The 21,589-nt window shown below is 57.1% G+C and overlaps 1 protein-coding gene across 1 annotated transcript; it reads left to right on the top strand.

Annotated features, from left to right (window-relative positions):
- Positions 1 to 112: 112 nt before the first annotated feature.
- Positions 113 to 21,503, top strand: LOC115643116 (mucin-17-like; the record flags this gene model as incomplete). The annotated part of the gene is made up of 13 exons (XM_030546933.1): positions 113 to 166; positions 1,604 to 1,744; positions 2,561 to 2,752; positions 3,566 to 7,451; positions 8,868 to 8,993; positions 9,631 to 9,749; positions 11,217 to 11,275; positions 11,501 to 11,634; positions 12,155 to 12,214; positions 12,748 to 12,919; positions 13,825 to 19,188; positions 20,455 to 21,334; positions 21,480 to 21,503. Coding segments are annotated over 13 exons (11,211 nt in total), but the record flags the coding sequence as incomplete, so codon positions are not given.
- Between the last annotated feature and the right edge of the window lie 86 nt (positions 21,504 to 21,589).

Below are 21,589 nucleotides of genomic sequence, written 5' to 3'. Positions count from 1 at the left end.
CTCCTCTCCCAGCGAGAGCAGCTCCACGACCTCGGCCGAGTCCACCATGGGAACCTCCTCCTCCCCCAGCGAGAGCAGCCCCACGACCTCAGCCGAGTCCACCATGGGAACCTCCTCCTCGTCCAGTGAGAGCAGCCCCACGACCTTGGCCGAGTCCACCACGGGAACCTCCTTCTCTCCCAGCGAGAGCAGCCCCAGGACCTCGGCCGAGTCCACCACGGGAACCTCCTCCTCCCCTAGTGAGAGCAGCCCCACGACCTCGGCCGAGTCCACCACGGGCACCTCCTCCTCGCCCAGCGAGAGCAGCCCCACGACCTCGGCCGGGTCCACCATGGGAACCTCCTCCTCCCCCAGCGAGAGCAGCCCCACGACCTCGGCCGAGTCCACCATGGGAACCTCCTCCTCGTCCAGTGAGAGCAGCCCCACGACCTCAGCCGAGTCCACCATTGGCACCTCCTCATCTCCCACCAAGAGCATTCTCACCACATCAGCTTATGCCACCACGGGAACCTCCTCCTCGCCCAGTGAAAGGAGTCCCATAACCTCGGCCGAACCCACCACGGGCACCGCCTCCTCGTCCAGCGAGAGCAGCACCACGACCTCGGCCGAGTCCACCACGGGAACCTCCTCCTCTTCCAGCGAGAGCAGCCCCACGACCTCAGCCGAGTCCACCACGGGCACCTCCTCCTCCCCCAGCGAGAGCAGCCCCACGACCTCGGCCAAGTCCACCATGGGAACCTCCTCCTCTCCCAGCGAGAGCAGCCCCATGACCTCGGCCGAGTCCACCACGGGAACCTCCTCCTCCCCCAGCGAGAGCGGCCCCACGACCTCGGCCGAGTTCACCACAGGAACCTCCTCCTCTCCCAGCGAGAGCAGCCCCACGACCTCGGCCGAGTCCACCACGGGAACCTTCTCCTCGTCCAGCGACAGCAGCCCCACAACCTCGGCCGAGTCCACCACGGGAACCTCCTCCTCGCCCAGTGAGAGCAGCCCCATGACCTCAGCCGAGTCCACCATGGGAACCTCCTCCTCTCCCAGCGAGAGCAGCCCCACGACCTCGGCCGAGTCCACCACGGGAACCTCTTCCTCTCCCAGCGAGAGCAGCCCCACGACCTCAGCTGAGTCCACCACGGGAACCTCCTCCTCTCCCAGCAAGAGCACCGCCACGACCTCGGCCAAGTCCACCACGGGAACCTCCTCCTCGTCCAGTGAGAGCAGCCCCACGACCTCGGCCGAGTCCACCACGGGAACCTCCTCCTCCCCCAGCGAGAGCAGCCCCACGACATCGGCCGAGTCCACCACGGGAACCTCCTCCTCTCTCAGCGAGAGCAGCCGCACGACATCGGCCGAGTCCACCATGGGAACCTCCTCCTCCCCCAGCGAGAGCAGCCCCACGACCTCAGCCGAGTCCACCATGGGAACCTCCTCCTCGTCCAGTGAGAGCAGCCCCACGACCTCGGCCGAGTCCACCACGGGAACCTCCTCCTCTCCGAGCGAGAGCAGCCCCACGACCTCATCTGAGTCCACCACGGGCCCCTCCTCCTCTCCCAGCGAGAGCAGCCCCACGACCTCGGCCGAGTCCACCATGGGAACCTCCTCCTCTCCGAGCGAGAGCAGCCCCACGACCTCATCTGAGTCCACCATGGGAACCTCCTCCTCGTCCAGTGAGAGCAGCCCCACGACCTCAGCCGAGTCCACCATTGGCACCTCCTCATCTCCCACCAAGAGCATTCTCACCACATCAGCTTATGCCACCACGGGAACCTCCTCCTTGCCCAGTGAAAGGAGTCCCATAACCTCGGCCGAACCCACCACGGGCACCACCTCCTCGTCCAGCGAGAGCAGCCCCACGACCTCGGCCGAGTCCACCACGGGAACCTTCTCCTCGTCCAGCGACAGCAGCACCACGACCTCGGCCGAGTCCACCACGGGAACCTCCTCCTCCCCCCGCGAGAGCAGCCCCACGACCTCGGCCGAGTCCACCACGGGAACCTCCTCCTCTTCCAGTGAGAGCAGCCCCACGACCTCGGCCGAGTCCACCACGGGCCCCTCCTCCTCCCCCAGCGAGAGCAGCCCCACGACCTCGGCCGAGTCCACCACGGGAACCTCCTCCTCTCCCAGCGAGAGCAGCCCCATGACCTCGGCCGAGTCCACCACGGGAACCTCCTCCTCCCCCAGCGAGAGCAGCCCCACAACCTCGGCCGAGTCCACCACAGGAACCTCCTCCTCTCCCAGCGAGAGCAGCCCCACGACCTCGGCCGAGTCCACCATGGGAACCTCCTCCTCGTCCAGTGAGAGCAGCCCCACGACCTCGGCCGAGTCCACCATGGGAACCTCCTCCTCGTCCAGGGAGAGCAGCCCCACGACCTCGGCCGAGTCCAACACGGGCCCCTCCTCCTCTCCCAGCGAGAGCAGCTCCACGACCTCGGCCGAGTCCACCATGGGAACCTCCTCCTCTCCCAGCGAGAGCAGCCCCACGACCTCGGCCGAGTCCACCACGGGAACCTCCTCCTCTCCCAGCGAGAGCAGCCCCACGACCTCGGCCGAGTCCACCACGGGAACCTCCTCCTCCCCCAGCGAGAGCAGCCCCACGACCTCGGCCGAGTCCACCACGGGCCCCTCCTCCTCTCCCAGCGAGAGCAGCTCCACGACCTCGGCCGAGTCCACCACAGGAACCTCCTCCTCTCCCAGCGAGAGCAGCCCCACGACCTTGGCCGAGTCCACCACGGGAACCTCCTCCTCTCCCAGCGAGAGCAGCCCCACGACCTCGGCCGAGTCCACTACGGGAACCTCTTCCTCTCCCAGCGAGAGCAGCCCCACGACCTCGGCCGAGTCCACCACGGGAACCTCTTCCTCTCCCAGCGAGAGCAGCCCCACGACCTCGGCCGAGTCCACCACAGGAACCTCCTCCTCTCCCAGCGAGAGCAGCCCCACGACCTCGGCCGAGTCCACCACGGGAACCTCCTCCTCTCCCAGCGAGAGCAGCCCCACGACCTCGGCCGAGTCCACCACGGGAACCTCCTCCTCTCCCAGCGAGAGCAGCCCCACGACCTCGGCCGAGTCCACCACGGGAACCTCCTCCTCGTCCAGTGAGAGCAGCCCCACGACCTCGGCCGAACCCACCACGGGAACCTCCTCCTCCCCCAGTGAGAGCAGCCCCACGACCTCGGCCGAGTCCACCACGGGAACCTCTTCCTCTCCCAGCGAGAGCAGCCCCACGACCTCGGCCGAGTCCACCACAGGAACCTCCTCCTCTCCCAGCGAGAGCAGCCCCACGACCTTGGCCGAGTCCACCACGGGAACCTCCTCCTCTCCCAGCGAGAGCAGCCCCACGACCTCGGCCGAGTCCACCACGGGAACCTCCTCCTCTCCCAGCGAGAGCAGCCCCACGACCTCGGCCGAGTCCACCACGGGAACCTCCTCCTCGTCCAGTGAGAGCAGCCCCACGACCTCGGCCGAACCCACCACGGGAACCTCCTCCTCCCCCAGTGAGAGCAGCCCCACGACCTCGGCCGAGTCCACCACGGGAACCTCTTCCTCTCCCAGCGAGAGCAGCCCCACGACCTCGGCCGAGTCCACCACAGGAACCTCCTCCTCTCCCAGCGAGAGCAGCCCCACGACCTTGGCCGAGTCCACCAAGGGAACCTCCTCCTCGTCCAGTGAGAGCAGCTCCACGACCTCGGCCGAGTCCACCACGGGAACCTCCTCCTCTCTCCTCACTTTAGGTGACTATACAAGCAGTGAGACTCCCACGGCAACCTCTCTTCCAGGCCTGAGGACAGCCAAAATTTCCACAAGGGAGGAAAGTCTGACGGCTGCTTCCCAGTCCCCTCTGACAGCATCGTCCAGTAAAAGTCCCACAAGGACGACTGTCACACAGCCAGCGGTCTCTGAATTCACCACCAACGAGACAACCGTGACATTGGTTCCTCCCCATCCAACTGAGACTGAATTCACAAGTACGGAGACTGCCATGGCAAACTCTCCTTCTCTTCCAATGACAGAGACATCCACACCCAATGCCATAACATCTTCAGTGCACACCACAATGGAAACAAGCAACAGTGAGACAACCTCAGCCACATCCTCTCCACTGCCAACGCTGACCAGCTCTTCCACCCACAGCTCCTTCCTGACTTCTGTCTCTCACACAACCCTTTCCGAAACCACCACCAATGAAACGACTCTGGGAACAACAGTTCCTGCTCCAGCTTCAACAGAATTTACCAACCGTGAAACAACATTGTCAACAACACCCCCTGCATCCGCTCCATCTGAAACATTCACTAGCGAGACAGTGGCCACAAGAGCTACTCACTCTGCAGTTGTATCAACATCTTCCAGGGAGATAACGACAAGTGTCTCTCTCCCAACACTACCTGAAACTTTCCCCAGTGAGACAGCCGTAACCACAACTTCTCTTCCCCATACTTTTAGTGAATATACAAAAAGGGAGACTCCCGTGGCAACGTCCCTTCCGGCCCTGAGCACTGAATCCATATCCATGCGCAGCGCTTCCAGCCCAACCTCCACAGCTGAGAGCAGCACCCTCTCCGAGTCTGTCTCTACACCCAATATTTCTAGGCTGACCTCCACTGTTGGGGCCAGCACCCTCTACGAGTCTGTCTCCAAGCACAGTACTTCCAGCCCAAGCTCTGTGACCAAAGGCAGCACCATCTCTGAGCCCGTCTCCATGCCCAGCGCTTCAAGCCTGACCTACACGGCCGAAACCCACACTGTATCCAAGTCTGTTCCCTCCTCCAGTGCTTCAAGCCTGACCTCCACGGCCGAGACCCACACCGTCTCCGAGTCTGTCTCCACTCCCAGTACTTCCAGCCCAAGCTCTGTGACCGAGGGCAGCACCATCTCTGAGTCTGTTCCCTCGTCCAGTGCGTCAAGCCTGACCTACACGTCCGAGACCCACACCATCTCCGAGTCTGTTCCCTCGTCCAGTGCTTCAAGCCCGACAACCGCATCCGAGGCCATCAGTGTCTCTGAGCCCGTCTCCACACCCAGCGGTTACAGCCCAAGCTCTGTGACCGAGGCCAGAACGATGTACGAGTCCGTTTCCACACACAGCCCTGCCAGCTCGACCTCCACCATTGAGGCCATCACCTTCACACAGTCAGCAGTCTCTGAATTCACCACCAGTGAGAAAACCATGACATTCGTTCCTCCCCACCCAACTGGGATGGAATTCACACGTATGGAGACCACCATGGCAAACTCTCCTTCTCTTCCAATGACAGAGACATCCACACCCAATGCCATAACACCTTCTTCAGTGCACACCACAATGGAAACAAGCAACAATGAGACAACCTCAGCCACATCCTCTCCACCGCCAACGCTGACCAGCTCTTCCACCCACAGCTCCTTCCTGACTTCTGTCTCTCACACAACCCTTTCCGAACCCACCACCAATGAAACGACTCTGGCAACAACATTTTCTGCTCCAGCTTCAACAGAACTTACCAACCGTGAAACAACATTGTCAACAACACCCCCTGTGTCCGCTCCATCTGAAACATCCACTAGAGAGACAGTGGCCACAAGAGCTACTCACTCTGCAGTTGTATCAACATCTTCCATGGAGATAACAACAAGTGTCTCTCTCTCAACACTCCCTGAAACTTTCCCCAGTGAGACAACCGTAAGGACAACGTCTCGTCCCATTACTTTTAGTGAATATACAAAAAGGGAGACTCCCGTGGCAACGTCCCTTCCGGCCCTGAGCACTGAATCCATATCCATGCGCAGCGCTTCCAGCCCAACCTCCACAGCTGAGAGCAGCACCCTCTCCGAGTCTGTCTCTACACCCAATATTTCTAGGCTGACCTCCACAGCTGAGAGCAGCACCCTCTCCGAGTCTGTCTCCACGCCCAGCACTTCCAGCCCAAGCTCTGTGACCGAGGGCAGCACCATGTCTGAGCCCGTCTCCATGCCCAGCGCTTCGAGCCTGACCTCCACAGCCGAGTCCCACACTGTATCCGAGTCTGTTCCCTCCTCCAGTGCTTCAAGCCCGACCTCCGCATCCAAGGCCAGCAGTGTCTCTGAGCCCATCTCCACACCCAGCGGTTACAGCCCGAGCTCTGCGACCGAGGCCAGCACCATGTCCGAGTCCGTCTCCACGTCCAGCCCTGCCAGCCAGACCTCTCCTGCTGAGGCCATCACCATCACACAGCCAGCGGTCTCTGAATTCACCACCAGTATGACAACCGTAAGAACAACTACTCTTCCCCCTACCTTTAGTGAATATACAAGGAGTGAGACTCCCACGGCAACCTCTCTTCCAGTACTGAGCACAGCCGAAATTTCCACAAGGGAGGAAAGTCTGACGACTGCTTCCCAGTCTCCTCTGACAGCATCGTCCAGTGAAAGTCCCATAAGGACGACTGTCACACAGCCAGTGGTCTCTGAATTCACCACCAATGAAACAACAGTGACATTGGTTCCTCCCCATCCAACTGGGACTGAATTCACACGTACGGAGACTGCCATGGCAAGCTCTCCTTCTCTTCCAATGACAGAGACATCCACACCCAATGCCATAACATCTTCAGTGCACACCACAATGGAAACAAGCAACAGTGAGACAACCTCAGCCACATCCTCTCCACCGCCAACGCTGACCAGCTCTTCCCCCTACAGCTCCTTCCTGACTTCTGTCTCTCACACAACCCTTTCCGAACCCACCACCAATGAAACGACTCTGGCAACAACAGTTTCTGCTCCAGCTTCAACAGAATTTACCAACCGTGAAGCCACATTGTCAACAACACCCTCTGCGTCCGCTCCATCTGAAACATCCACTAGCGACACAGTGGCCACAAGAGCTACTCACTCTGCAGTTGTATCAACATCTTCCAGGGAGATAACGACAAGTGTCTCTCTCCCAACACTACCTGAAACTTTCCCCACTGAGACAACCGTAACCACAACTTCTCTTCACACTACCTTCAGTGAATATACAAAAAGTGAGACTCCCGTGGCAACGTCCCTTCCGGCCCTGAGCACTGAATCCATATCCATGCGCAGCGCTTCCAGCCCATCCTCCATGGCTGAGAGTAGCACCCTCTCCGAGTCTGTCTCTACACCCAATATTTCTAGGCTGACCTCCACTGCTGGGGCCAGCACCCTCATGGAGTCTGTCTCCACGCCCAGCGCTTCCAGCCCAAACTCTGTGACCGAGGGCAGCACCATGTCTGAGCCCGTCTCCATGCCCAGCGCTTCGAGCTTGACCTCCACAGCCGAGTCCCACACTGTATCCGAGTCTGTTCCCTCATCCAGTGCTTCAAGCCCGACAACCGCAGCCAAGGCCAGCAGTGTCTCTGAGCCTGTCTCCACACCCAGCGGTTACAGCCCGAGCTCTGCGACTGAGGCCAGAACGATGTACTCCACGGCCGAGGCCATCACCATCACACAGCCAGCGGTCTCTGAATTCACCACCAGTGAGACAACCGTGACATTGGTTCCTCCCCATCCAACCGGTACTGAATTCACAAGTACGGAGACCACCATGGCAAACTCTCCTTCTCTTTCAGTGACAGAGACATCCACACCCAATGCCATAACACCCTTTTCAGTGCACACCACAATGGAAACAAGCCACAGTGAGACAACCTCAGCCACATCCTCTCCATTGCCAACGCTGACCAGCTCCTCCACCCACAGCTCCTTCCTGACTTCTGTCTCTCACACAACCCTTTCCGAACCCACCACCAATGAAACGACTCTGGCAACAACAGTTTCTGCTCCAGCTTCAACAGAATTTACCAACCGTGAAACCACATTGACAACAACACCCCCTGCGTCCGCTCCATCTGAAACATCCACTAGAGAGACCGTGGCCACAAGAGCTACTCACTCTGCAGTTGTATCAACATCTTCCAGGGAGATAACGACAAGTGTCTCTCTCTCAACACTCCCTGAAACTTTCCCCACTGAGACAGCCCTAACAACAACTTCTCTTCCCACTACTTTTAGTGAATATACAAGGAGTCAGACTCCCACGGCAACCTCTCTTCCAGGCCTGAGCACAGCCGAAATTTCCACAAAGGAGGAAAGTCTGACGGCTGCTTCCCAGTCTCCTCTGACAGCATCGTCCAGTGAAAGTCCCACAAGGACGACTGTCACACAGCCAGCGGTCTCTGAATTCACCACCAACGAGACAACAGTGACATTGGTTCCCCCCCATCCAGCTGGTACTGAACTCATAAGTACGGAGACTGCCATGGCAAACTCTCCTTCTCTTCCAATGACAGAGACATCCACACGCAATGCCATAACATCTTCAGTGCACACCACAATGGAAACAAGCAACAGTGAGACAACCTCAGCCACATCCTCTCCACTGCCAACGCTGACCAGCTCTTCCACCCACAGCTCCTTCCTGACTTCTGTCTCTCGCACATCCCTTTCCGAAACCACGTCCAGTGAAATGACTCTGGCAACAAGGGTTTCTCCGCCAGGTAGCAGCAGTCCTGCCGCAAACACCACTGGTGCAAGAACCACGAGGGGTGAGTTTTGAGGCTCTTTATGGATAACATGGTTCTTAGAGCAGGGTGTGGGGCAGCAGAGTGGGGACTCAGGAGCCCCTGAATGTTGTTCCTCCTTTTATCACCGACTGGCATGGGGTCCGTGTATAACCAGATGCCCCACCCCAGAGATGGCTGCATCTCAGCACTGAGTCAGGGGTCCCTGTATAACCAGCTGCACCATCCCCTAGTTGGCCCCATCTCAGCACCGGGTGAAGGGTCCCTGTATAAAGAGCCTCTCTGCCCCACCCCAGGCAGCACCTGGGAGGGGTGTCGGCACAAACAGCTGCTGTGACTCCTTGCTGTGATTTTTCTTTTTCTCTCCTGAAGCTGGCTCCACCATGCCAGCCCCCGTGCAGTGCCAGAACAGCGGGACGCTACAGGGGTCCCAGTGCTTCTGTCTCCCAGCCTTTACGGGCCAGAGCTGTGACGTGCTAAGAAACAACATCACCATAGGTGAGTCCCCCTCTGGGGCTACTACCCCTTTCCAGCCCCCCAAGTGCATTTGCCAGCCTGCCCCCTCGCCCTGAAATGTGGACTCTGTTTCTCCGACTCCCGGCTCCAAGGAGGTATCTGTCTCCTTTGCCGGTGCCATTGGGTGCCTTCCCTGGGCACCTTTCTGCTGTGTCCGTGCATCCCCAGGAGCCCAGCTGCATCCCGTGCTCATCCCTCCCCACACCACAAACTTGGAGCAGTTCTGTCCCACTGAATCATCCAGCACCCAGGAGTCCGGTGCCCACAGCAAAGCAAGACTGGCTTCAAAATCAGGAGACTTAAAAAATATTTCGCCTGTGTTCAGAGTGTCCTGGAGGTTTGAGTCCAGAAGGGACCATCCGAGCCCAATGCCTAAAGTTCGTCTGGTTCTTTGCATTTGCCATCTGGGTTTTGGGGGCTTCACGGGGGCTGTTTTCAGGCTTTCCACTGCAGCCTGGAGAGGCCTGTTCAATGGAAGGGAAGTTTCTTCTGTAACCCGCGGGACTACGGGGGCTAAGGGTTGTCAGGAACCAACTTGACGCCAGCGCTGGCCACACTGCCCGAGGTGTGCTCCGTCGGGGGGCGCTCCATGAGTCACCCCTTTGTTTCCCGCTGGCAGATGATGTTGTGGCAGTGATCAGCATCAGATTGGAGGTGGTGAATGCGGTCTTCAACCTGAGCCTGGAGAACCAGAGCTCCCCTGACTTCAAAGCTTTCGAGACCCGTTTTAAGAATCAGGTGAGGGAGATAAGGGCCTGCGTTGGGGGGCGGGGAGCTCACTCATGAGCAAGGTCCAAGACAAGGGTGCCAAGGTGGCGGGAATGGGGGTTTGGGGCTCTCATGAATGTGGTTGCGATGATCTGCTGGGGTCCCCAGAACAGCAAGCCCCGTGTTCCCGCTCTTGATGAGACTTTCCTGGTGATAGGCTGGGTGGGGGGGTCTGTCCCCGGCCATGCCAGCAAACCCTGCAGGGCTAGCCAGCCCAAACCTCGCCTGTGCAGGAATGATCAGTGACCTCCAGGTCCCGAGGTCCCTGGGGATGCCTCCGTCCAGCCAGAGGTGAGTTCAGGTTTGTTGGCGCCCTGGAGAAGAGCAGTGGGGAACCCACCCCACCTCCCGTTGCTCACCCGCTACCTTGAGCGTTTCCAGGAAGACTTATGTGGATTGGAGTCTCGCAAGGTCCATTGTCCGTTAAGTGTTTCTTGATTGAGCACTTACTAAGAACAGTCCCCACTCAAGGAGCCGACCGCACGGTTCACCGAGGCTTCTTTGAATCCAAACACCTTGAGATACAAGTACAGAGCCAATATTCATAACTTTCAATACAAAACGGAGACACCCCTACAAACAGCACAGTCCTACCCAGAAAATCACAACCGTTCCATAGACACCTCACACGACAAGCCTTGGGCAGCACTTGCTGCAAATATATCACAGTGGTTGCAACAATGATTTATACGGTCACAGCTTATGGCGGTAACGTCCCACCCCCACACGGCAGCCCCATAACCCGTTTGCTCCTTTCTGTGGCACCAAGACCGGAGAAGTCGGTGCCCCTGCCACGGTCCCGGGGCCGCAGCGGGCAGTGAATGCTCCCCCTGCCCTAAGCCCGTGGCAGGGAGCCAGAGCTCCTCCTGTCCTGGGTCCGCAGTCAGGGTCCAGGCACTGGGGCTTCCCCCACCACCCAGCACTTCTGCTGGGGAGAGGGGTCTGCCGCTGTTTCTGATCATCCAAAGGGGATGAACTGGGGTGGCACGAGGGCACAATGGTGCTGGATGCAATGGTGAATTAACCACTGGGCTGATGGGGCCCTGGCCAAATGGGGGTCCTGGAAAAATGGGCACCCCATGAGCAGATCCCTCTCCCCAGCAGAAGTGAGATTTATCAACGAAAGGTGTCAGTTTGACACAGTCCTTGACAGTGTTTCTGGACCAACTCAGATGGGATATGTGGCTCAGAAACCCCGTCCCGTATCCCCTCAGTTCCAGGGAATGTGCCCAGTGGATAGCAATGCAAAGTCTGTGGGTAAATTGAGGCACATGGGTATGGGTCAGAAAAATACTACCCCAATTCTCACCTTCAGCACAGGCACCCTGCTGCACAGGGGGAGAGGGTCTCTGGGGAGGGCCTTCCTGCTGCCTCAGAGGGGGGGACCTGCGATGAAACACCCCTTGTGCTTGGCTGCGAGCTTTCTTTCTTTTCCAGACTGAGAAGATCTACAGTGAGATCCCCCAGTACCAGGGGTTGAAGATAATTTCACTGAGGTAAGAGGCTGGGGTGGCAACCACAGTCCTGCTCCCCGTTGTGCTCTGGGTGGGCTGGGTATCCTGGGGGCTGGATTCCAACCGTGGCGGTGGCTCCGCTGGGGCGGCAGGGTTCTGCCCAAGCCAAACCCTTGTCGGAGGCCCCCCTTGGAGCGAGAGCACGCGGCCACCTCCGGTCTGCCCTCCTTCCCCGGCGCTGACGTTGGCTCCTCTCCTCCTCCGCAGAAACGGCAGCATCATTGTGGATCACGAGATCTTTTTGGCTGTGCCATATTCCAGGTACAACAGCACGTACACGGAAGCCGTCAGCAACGTCAGAGACCGCCTGGTCCACCGCAACTGCACCTCCAATGACACAGGTGATGGGCTAACCCGATGTCCCGAGATGTGGCCCCAGGGACATACCATGCCAGGGACCACTTCCACACATTAGGTGCCAGGACTAGGGGCCAGGACATCCTGCTGGCCAAAAACTATCCGCTGAAGGGCTTGGTCTGGTGGCAAAAGGCTTCTTTTAACAAGAAACTGAAATGCTCCAGTTTTTGTCTTTGTTGGAAAACTGGTATATTGGAGGGCAGCTGTTTTTTTACACACACACACACACACACACACACACACACACACACACACACACACACACACACACACCGTTTTGAAGCACAATTTTTGATGGAAGTGAGAAACCAATTTTGTTCTCTTTGAAACTTTTCTAAGCACGGGGCTGAATTTCCCACCCAGCTCTGACGGTGGGTGAGAACTCCCTCCCTCACCTGCCCTCCAGCTCATAGCTCTAAACACCCACCAACCTGGGCCCAGATCCCTCCCAAAACACAAACGCTGCAACTCACATTTGGGTCTCCCTCTCTTTCTTGTTTTCAGACAAATTGTGCTTTGAAGCTGGAGCCACCCAGGTCAACTCGGTCAATCTGAACATAGCAGGTAAGACCCAGAGCCTCGGTCTCTGCCTGTCACCCACTTCCCGGCACTCCCAGGACAACCCCAGGTGTCTGTCCCGTAGGTGTGTGAGGTCAGATCCGCAGCTGGTGAGAACTTGCATCCCAGTTCAATTGGTGCCAATGGATTCACAGCAGATTGACACCTGCTAAGGGTCTGGCCGGCAGATGCAAGGACCCCAGTGATCTTTGTGCCTGGCTGAGCAGGTGCAGAGTGTTTGGAGACGCACAGTCTCAATTTAAAGGCGTCGGGAATCCATCAGTTCCCTGGGGAAGCCGTTCCGGCGGCCAGGAGAATTTTCTGCGCAGTGTGAATTGGCCTAGCCACAGCACCCAGGCGTTAGGTGCCTTCTCCCCTGTAGCCCAGGATCCGGTCGCTCTCTGGGACCAGTTACCATTCTGGATGGTCCCTTGGGACACGCCTGGCTGAGCAGCGTCTGCGCATCCAGGGAGGAGGTGGGAGGTGGGTTGGTTTCCTGCGGTATTTACCTGCCTCGGCGTTCGCCCCCCTCTCCCTAGCGGTCTGCCAGAACGACTCCGTCATCCCCGCGGCGTACCAGAAATATTACTTCCCGCTCAACGTGAGCAACACGCTGATGTGCGTCTCCAACTGCAGCAGCCAGAGCCCCTACGGCCCCTTCTGCGAGGCAGGGGAGCAGTGCTACCTCGGGGCTCAGGGACCCCAGTGCCGGTGAGTCACACAACTTCCCAGAGGGGGTTGCTCTGCTGCTGGAGCTACAGACGTCTTCCCTCCCTGCTGCCGTATCCCGCGAGCTCATGAGCTCTCCAGAGCCAGGCGGGGCAGGGGATGCTCTCCTCTCTGGGTCACTGCTGACCCCAGTGCCTCAGCATGGTGGCAACTAGGGGTGATGTGCTGAAAGCGTGGGGTGGGGGTGAGCTGTGGGGAGCAGTGTGAGGGATCTCTCCCCTGGCAGGCAGGGCTGGCCAAGGCAGTTGTAGGAGGTGCAGTGGGGCAGGCAGCAGGGCAGGGGGCTCAGCAGGGGGCGCTTCCCCTGGCAGGCAGGGCTGCCCCTGGGTGGCGCTAGGGGGCGCAGTGGGGCAGTGAGCAGGGCAGGGGCAGCAGGGGGCGCTTCCCCTGGCAGGCAGGGCTGCCCCTGGGTGGCGCTAGGGGGTGCTGTGGGGCAAGGAGTGGGGCAGAGGGCTCAGCAGGGGTCGCTCTCCCCCAGCAGGCAGGGCTGGCTGCAGGGCAGCGCTAGGGGGCGCTGTGGGGCAGGGAGTGGGGCGGAGGGCTCAGCAGGGGTCGCTCTCCCCTAGCAGGCAGGGCTGGCCCCAGCGCAGTGTTAGGGGGCACAGTGGGACAGGAAGTGGGCCGGGGGCTCTGCAGAGGACACTCTCCTCCAGCAGGCAGGGCTGGCCCCAGCACAGTGCTAGGGGGCACACTGGGACAGGAAGTGGGCGGGGGCTCAGCAGGGGTCGCTCTCCACGGGCATGCAGTGACCACACTGCCCCAGCACGGTGCCAGGTGGGGTTGCACTGCAGGACGTGGGGCGGGTGACTCAGCAGCGGTCCATGGGAAAGGCCTGATCTGTAATTGATCACACGAACGATGACGCCGTGGTAATTTTCCTCACTTAGTGAGCCGACCACGACAGTAGCAGGGACTCCGTCAACGCCAACGTCAGCTGAGTTCACAGCAAGTGAGACAGCGCTCAGCACCGCGATTCAGTCCAGCGCAGAAACACCGAGCTCAGCCACCGCTCCGGTCCCAAACATGTCTGCGTCCCCCACAGAGAGAAGCACACACGCCAGTTCTTCAGAGACATCTACAGGAGAAAGTCTGACGACTGCTTCCCAGAAAACTGTGACCTCATCGTCCAGTGAAAGCCCCACAAGGACGACTGTCACACAGCCAGCTGTCTCTGAATTCACCACCAACGAGACAACCGTGACATTGGTTCCTCCCCATCCAACAGGTACTGAATTCACAAGTACCGAGATTACCATGGCAAGCTCTCCTTCTCTTCCAATGACAGCGACATCCACACCCAATGCCATAACACCCTTTTCAGTGCACACCACAATGGAAACAAGCAACAGTGAGACAACCTCAGCCACATCCTCTCCAGCACCAATGCTGACCAGCTCTTCCACCCACAGCTCCTTCCTGACTTCTGTCTCTCACACAACCCTTTCCGAACCCACCACCAATGAAACGACTCTGGCAACAACAGTTTCTGCTCCAGCTTCAACAGAATTTACCAACCGTGAAACAACATTGTCAACAACACCCTCTGCGTCCGCTCCATCTGAAACATCCACTAGCGTGACCGTGGCCACAAGAGCTACTCACTCTGCAGTTGTATCAACATCTTCCAGGGAGATAACGACAAGTGTCTCTCTCCCAACACTACCTGAAACTTTCCCCAGTGAGACAACTGTAACAACAACTTCTCTTCCCCATACTTTTAGTGAATATAGAAGCAGTGAGACTCCCACGGCAACCTCCCTTCCAGTCCTGAGCACAGCCGAAATTTCCACAAGGGAGGAAAGTCTGACGACTGCTTCCCAGTCTCCTCTGACAGTATCGTCCAGTGAAAGTCCCACAAGGACGACTGTCACACAGCCAGTGGTCTCTGAATTCACCACCAACGAGACAACAGTGACATTGGTTCCTCCCCATCCAACCGGTACTGAATTCACACGTACGGAGACCACCATGGCAAACTCTCCTTCTCTTCCAATGACAGAGACATCCACACCCAATGCCATAACATCTTCAGTGCACACCACAATGGAAACAAGCAACAGTGAGACAACCTCAGCCACATCCTCTCCACTGCCGACGCTGACCAGCTCTTCCACCCACAGCTCCTTCCTGACTTCTGTCTCTCACACAACCCTTTCTGAAACCACCACCAATGAAACGACTCTGGGAACAACAGTTTCTGCTCCAGCTTCAACAGAATTTACCAACCGTGAAACAACATTGACAACAACACCCCCTGTGTCCGCTCCATCTGAAACATCCACTAGCGAGACAGTGGCCACAAGAGCTACTCACTCTGCAGTTGTATCAACATCTTCCGGGGAGATAACAACAACTGTCTCTCTCCCAACACTACCTGAAACTTTCCCCAGTGAGACAGCCCTAACAACAACTTCTCTTCACACCACCTTCGGTGAATATACAAAAAGTGAGACTCCCGTGGCAACATCCCTTCCGATCCTGAGCACTGAATCCGTATCCATGAGCAGCGCTTCCAGCCCAAACTCCATGGCTGACATCAGCACCATCTCCGAGTCTGTCTCCACGCCCAGCACTTCCAGCCCAAGCTCTGTGACGGAGGGAAGCACCGTCTCCGAGTCCCTCTCCAAGTCCAGTGCTTCGAGTCTGACCTCCACAGCCGAGTCCCACACCGTATCCGAGTCTGTTCCCTCCTCCAGTGCTTCAAGGCCGACCTCCACGGTCGAGGCCAGCAGTATCTCTGAACCCGTCTCCACAGCCAGCGCTTCCAGCTTGTCCTCCATGGCCAAGGCCAGCACCGTCTCCAAGTCTGCTCCCTCGTCCAGTGCTTCAAGACCGACCTCCACGGTCGAGGCCAGCAGTGTCTCTGAGCCCATCTCCACACCCAGCGGTTACAGCCCGAGCTCTGCGACCGAGGCCAGCACCATGTCCGAGTCCGTCTCCTCGTCCAGCCCTGCCAGCCAGACCTCTCCTGCTGAGGCCATCACCATCACAGAGCCAGCGGTCTCTGAATTCACCACCAGTATGACAACCGTAAGAACAACTACTCTTCCCCCTACCTTTAGTGAATATACAAGGAGTGAGACTCCCACGGCAACCTCTCTTCCGGTCCTGAGCACAGCCAAAATTTCGACAAGGGAGGAAAGTCTGACGGCTGCTTCCCAGTCTCCTCTGACAGCATCGTCCAGTGAAAGTCCCATAAGGACGACTGTCACACAGCCAGCGGTCTCTGAATTCACCACCAACGAGACAACAGTGACATTGGTTCCTCCCCATCCAACTGGGACTGAACTCACACGTATGGAGACTACCATGGCAAACTCTCCTTCTCTTCCAGTGACAGAGACATCCACACCCAATGCCATAACATCTTCAGTGCTCACCACAATGGAAACAAAGAACAGTCAGACAACCTCAGCCACATCCTCTCCACCACCAACGCTGACCAGCTCCTCCACCCGCAGCCCCTTCCTGACTTCTGTCTCTCACATATCCCTTTCCAAAACCACCACCAATGAAACGACTCTGGCAACAACAGTTTCTGCTCCAGCTTCAACAGAATTTACCAACCGTGAGTTGTCTTTGTCAACAACACCCTCCGTGCTCACTGGGTCTGAAATATTCACTAGCGAGACAGCGGCGACAAGAGCTACTCACTCTGCAGTTGTATCAACATCTTCCAGGGAGATAACAACAAGTGTCTCTCTCCCAACACTCCCTGAAACTTTCCCCAGTGAGACAACCGTAAGGACAACGTCTCTTCCCCCTACTTTTAGTGAATATACAAGAAGGAAGACTCCCATGGCAACGTCCCTTCCGGCCCTGAGCACTGAATCCATATCCATGCGCAGCTCTTCCAGCCCAACCTCCACTGCTGGGGCCAGCACCCTCTCCGAGTCTGTGTCCACGCCCAGCGCTTCCAGCCCAAGCTCTGTGACCGAGGACAGCACCATGTCTGAGCCCGTCTCCATGCCCAGCGCTTCAAGCCTGACCTACACGGCCGAAACCCACACTGTATCCAAGTCTGTTCCCTCCTCCAGTGCTTCAAGCCTGACCTCTGCGGCTGAGACCCACACCATCTCCGAGTCTGTTCCCTCATTCAGTGCTTCAAGCCTGACCTCCACGGCCGAGACCCACACCGTCTCTGAGTCTGTTCCCTCGTCCAGTGCTTCAAGCCTGACCTCCATGGCCGAGACCCACACCGTCTCCGAGTCTGTTCCCTCGTCCAGTGCTTCAAGCCTGACCTCCATGGCCGAGACCCACACCGTCTCCGAGTCTGTTCCCCCGTCCAGTGCTTCAAGCCCGACAACCGCAGCCGAGGCCAGCAGTGTCTCTGAGCCTGTCTCCACACCCAGTGGTTACAGCCCGAGCTCTGCGACCAAGGCCAGAACGATGTACGAGTCCGTTTCCACGCACAGCCCTGCCAGCTTGACCTCCACCGTCGAGGCCACCACCATCACACAGGCAGCAGTCTCTGAATTCACCACCAGTGAGAAAACCGTGACATTGGTTCCTCCCCATCCAACTGGGACTGAATTCACAAGTACGGAGACTGCCATGGCAAACTCTCCTTCTCTTCCAATGACAGAGACATCCACACCCAATGCCATAACACCTTCAGTGCACACCACAATGGAAACAAGCAACAATGAGACAACCTCAGCCACATCCTCTCCACTGCCAACGCTGACCAGCTCCTCCACCCACAGCTCCTTCCTGACTTCTGTCTCGCACACATCCCTTTCTGAAACTACCACTAATGAAAGGACTCTGGCAACAACAGTTTCTGCTCCAGCTTCAACAGAATTTACCAACCGTGAAACAACATTGTCAACAACACCCTCTGTGTCCGCTCCATCTGAAACATCCACTAGCGTGACCGTGGCCACAAGAACTACTCACTCTGCAGTTGTATCAACATCTTCCAGGGAGATAACGACAAGTGTCTCTCTCCCAACGGGACTTGAAACTTTCCCCAGTGAGACAACCCTAACAACAACTTCTCTTCCCCATACTTTTAGTGAATATACAAAAAGGGAGACTCCCGTGGCAACCTCTGTTCCGGTCCTCAGCACTGAATCCATATCTATGCCCAGTGCTTCCAGTCCAAGCCTTGTCACAGAGGGCAGCACTGTCTCTGAACCCGTCTCCACAGCCAGCGCTTCCAGCTCGTCCTCCACGGCTGAGACCAGAACCGTCTCCAAGTCTGTTCCCTTGTCCAGTGCTTCTAGCCCGACTTCCACGGCCGAGGCCAGCACTGCCTTTGAGCCCCTCTCCACACCGAGCAGTTACAACCCGAGCTCTGTGACCGAGGCCAGCACCATGTCCGAGTCCGTCTCCACGCACAGCCCTGCAAGCCCAACCTCCACGGCCGAGGCCATCACCATCACACAGCCAGAGGTCTCTGAATTCACCACCAGTGAGAAAAGCGTGACATTGGTTCCTCCCCATCCAACTGGGACTGAATTCACAAGTACAGAGACTACCATGGCAAACACTCGTTCTCTTTCAGTGACAGAGACATCCACACCCAATGCCATAACATCTTCAGTGCACACCACAATGGAAACAAGCAACAGTGAGACAACCTCAGCTACATCCTCTCCACCGCCAACGCTGACCAGCTCCTCCACCCACAGCTCCTTCCTGACTTCTGTCTCTCACACAACCCTTTCCGAACCCACCACCAATGAAACGACTCTGGCAACAACAGTTTCTGCTCCAGCTTCAACAGAATTTACCAACCGTGAAACTATATTGTCAACAACACCCCCTGCGTCCGCTCCATCTGAAACATCCACTAGCGAGACAGCGGTGACAAGAGCTACTCACTCTGCAGTTGTATCAACATCTTCCAGGGAGATAACGACAAGTGTCTCTCTCCCAACACTACCTGAAACTTTCCCCAGTGAGACAACCATAAGAACAACTTCTCTTCCCCCTACCTTTAGTGAATATACAAGGAGTGAGACTCCCACGGCAACCTCTCTTCCAGTACTGAGCACAGCCGAAATTTCCACAAGGGAGGAAAGTCTGACGACTGCTTCCCAGTCTCCTCTGACAGCATCGTCCAGTGAAAGTCCCACAAGGACGACTGTCACACAGCCAGCGGTCTCTGAGTTCACCACCAACGAGACAACAGTGACATTGGTTCCTCCCCATCCAACCGGTACTGAATTCACACGTACGGAGACTGCCATGGCAAACTCTCCTTCTCTTCCAATGACAGAGACATCCACACACAATGTGATAAGGTCTTCAGTGCACACCACAAGGGAAACAAGCAACAGTGAGACAAACTCAGCCACATCCTCTCCACTGCCAACGCCGACCAGCTCTGCCACCCACAGCTCCTTCCTGACTTCTGTCTCTCACACAACCCTTTCGGAAACCATCACCAATGAAACGACTCTGGGAACAACAGTTTCTGCTCCAGCTTCAACAGAATTTACCAACCCTGAAACAACATTGTCAACAACACCCTCTGCGTCCGCTCCATCTGAAACATCCACTAGAGAGACAGTGGGCACAAGAGCTACTCACTCTGCAGTTGTATCAACATCTTCCAGGGAGACAACGACAAGTGTCTCTCTCTCCACACTAACTGAAACTTTCCCCAGTGAGACAACCATAAGAACAACTTCTCTTCCCCCTACCTTTAGTGAATATACAAGGAGTGAGACTCCTACGGCAACCTCTCTTCCAGTCCTGAGCACAGCCGAAATTTCCACAAGGGAGGAAAGTCTGACGACTGCTTCCCAGTCTCCTCTGACAGCATCGTCCAGTGAAAGTCCCATAAGGACGACTGTCACACAGCCAGTGGTCTCTGAATTCACCACCAACGAGACAACCGTGACATTGGTTCTTCCCCATCCAACTGGGACTGAATTCACACGTACGGAGACTGCCATGGCAAACTCTCCTTCTCTTCCAGTGACAGAGACATCCACACCCAATGCCATAACAGCTTCAGTGCACACCACAATGGAAACAAACAACAGTGAGACAACCTCAGCCACATCCTCTCCATTGCCAATGCCGACCAGCTCTGCCACCCACAGCTCCTTCCTGACTTCTGTCTCTCACACATCCCTTTCCGAACCCACCACCAATGAAACGACTCTGGCAAAAACAGTTTCTGCTCCAGCTTCAACAGAATTTACCAACCCTGAAACTATATTGTCAACAACACCCCCTGTGTCCGCTCCATCTGAAACATCCACTAGAGAGACCGTGGGCACAAGAGCTACTCACTCTGCAGTTGTATCAACATCTTCCATGGAGATAACGACAAGTGTCTCTCTCCCAACACTACCTGAAACTTTCCCCACTGAGACAGCCCTAACAACAACTTCTCTTCACACCACCTTCGGTGAATATACAAAAAGGGAGACTCCCGTGGCAACATCCCTTCCGATTCTGAGCACTGAATCCGTATCCCTGAGCAGCGATTCCAGCCCAAACTCCATGGCTGAGACCAGCACCCTTTCGGAGTCTGTCTCTACACCCAATATTTCTAGGCTGACCTCCACTGCTGGGGCCAGCACCCTCTCCGAGTCTGTCTCCACGCCCAGCGCTTCCAGCCCAAGCTCTGTGACCGAGGGAAGCACCATCTCTGAGCCCGTCTCCATGCCCAGCGCTTCGAGTCTGACCTCCACAGCCGAGTCCCACACTGTATCTGAGTCTGTTCCCTCCTCCAGTGCTTCAAGCCTGACCTCTGCATCTGAGGCCATCAGTGTCTCTGAGACTGTGTCCACACTGAGCGGTTACAGCCCAAGCTCTGCGACCGAGGCCAGAACGATGTACGAGTCCGTCTCCACGTCCAGCCCTTCCAGCCTGACCTCTCCCGCTGAGGCCATCACCATCACACAGCCAGCGGTCTCTGAATTCCCCACCAGTGAGAAAACCGTGACATTGGTTCCTCCCCGTCCAACTGGTACTGAACTCACAAGGACGGAGACTGCCATGGCAAACTCTCCTTCTCTTCCAATGACAGAGACATCCACACCCAATGCCATAACACCTTCTTCAGTGCACACCACAATGGAAACAAGCAACAGTGAGACAACCTCAGCCACATCCTCTCCACCACCAACGCTGACCAGCTCCTCCACCCACAGCACCTTCCTGACTTCTGTCTCTCACACATCCCTTTCCGAACCCACCACCAATGAAACGACTCTGGCAACAACAGTTTCTGTTCCAGCTTCAACAGAATTTACCAACCGTGAAACAACATTGTCAACAACAACCCCTGTGTCCGCTCCATCTGAAACATCCACTAGAGAGACAGTGGCCACAAGAGCTACTCACTCTGCAGTTGTATCATCATCTTCCAGGGAGATAACAACCAGTGTCTCTCTCTCCACACTCCCTGAAACTTTCCCCAGTGAGACAACCGTAACAACAACTTCTCTTCCCCCTACTTTTAGTGAATATACAAGCAGTGAGACTCCTACGGCAACCTCTCTTCCAGTCCTGAGCACAGTCAAAATTTCCACAAGGGAGGAAAGTCTGACGGCTGCTTCCCACTCTCCTCTGACAGCATCGTCCAGTGAAAGTCCCATAAGGACGACTGTCACACAGCCAGTGGTCTCTGAATTCACCACCAATGAGACAACCGTGACATTGATTCCTCCTCATCCAACTAGTGCT

This window comes from Gopherus evgoodei, unplaced genomic scaffold (assembly GCF_007399415.2).
Source record: "Gopherus evgoodei ecotype Sinaloan lineage unplaced genomic scaffold, rGopEvg1_v1.p scaffold_51_arrow_ctg1, whole genome shotgun sequence".
NCBI lineage: Eukaryota > Metazoa > Chordata > Testudines > Testudinidae > Gopherus > Gopherus evgoodei.
The sequence above is the reverse complement of the archived record's forward strand: the minus strand, read 5'-3'. Positions and strand labels throughout refer to the sequence as shown.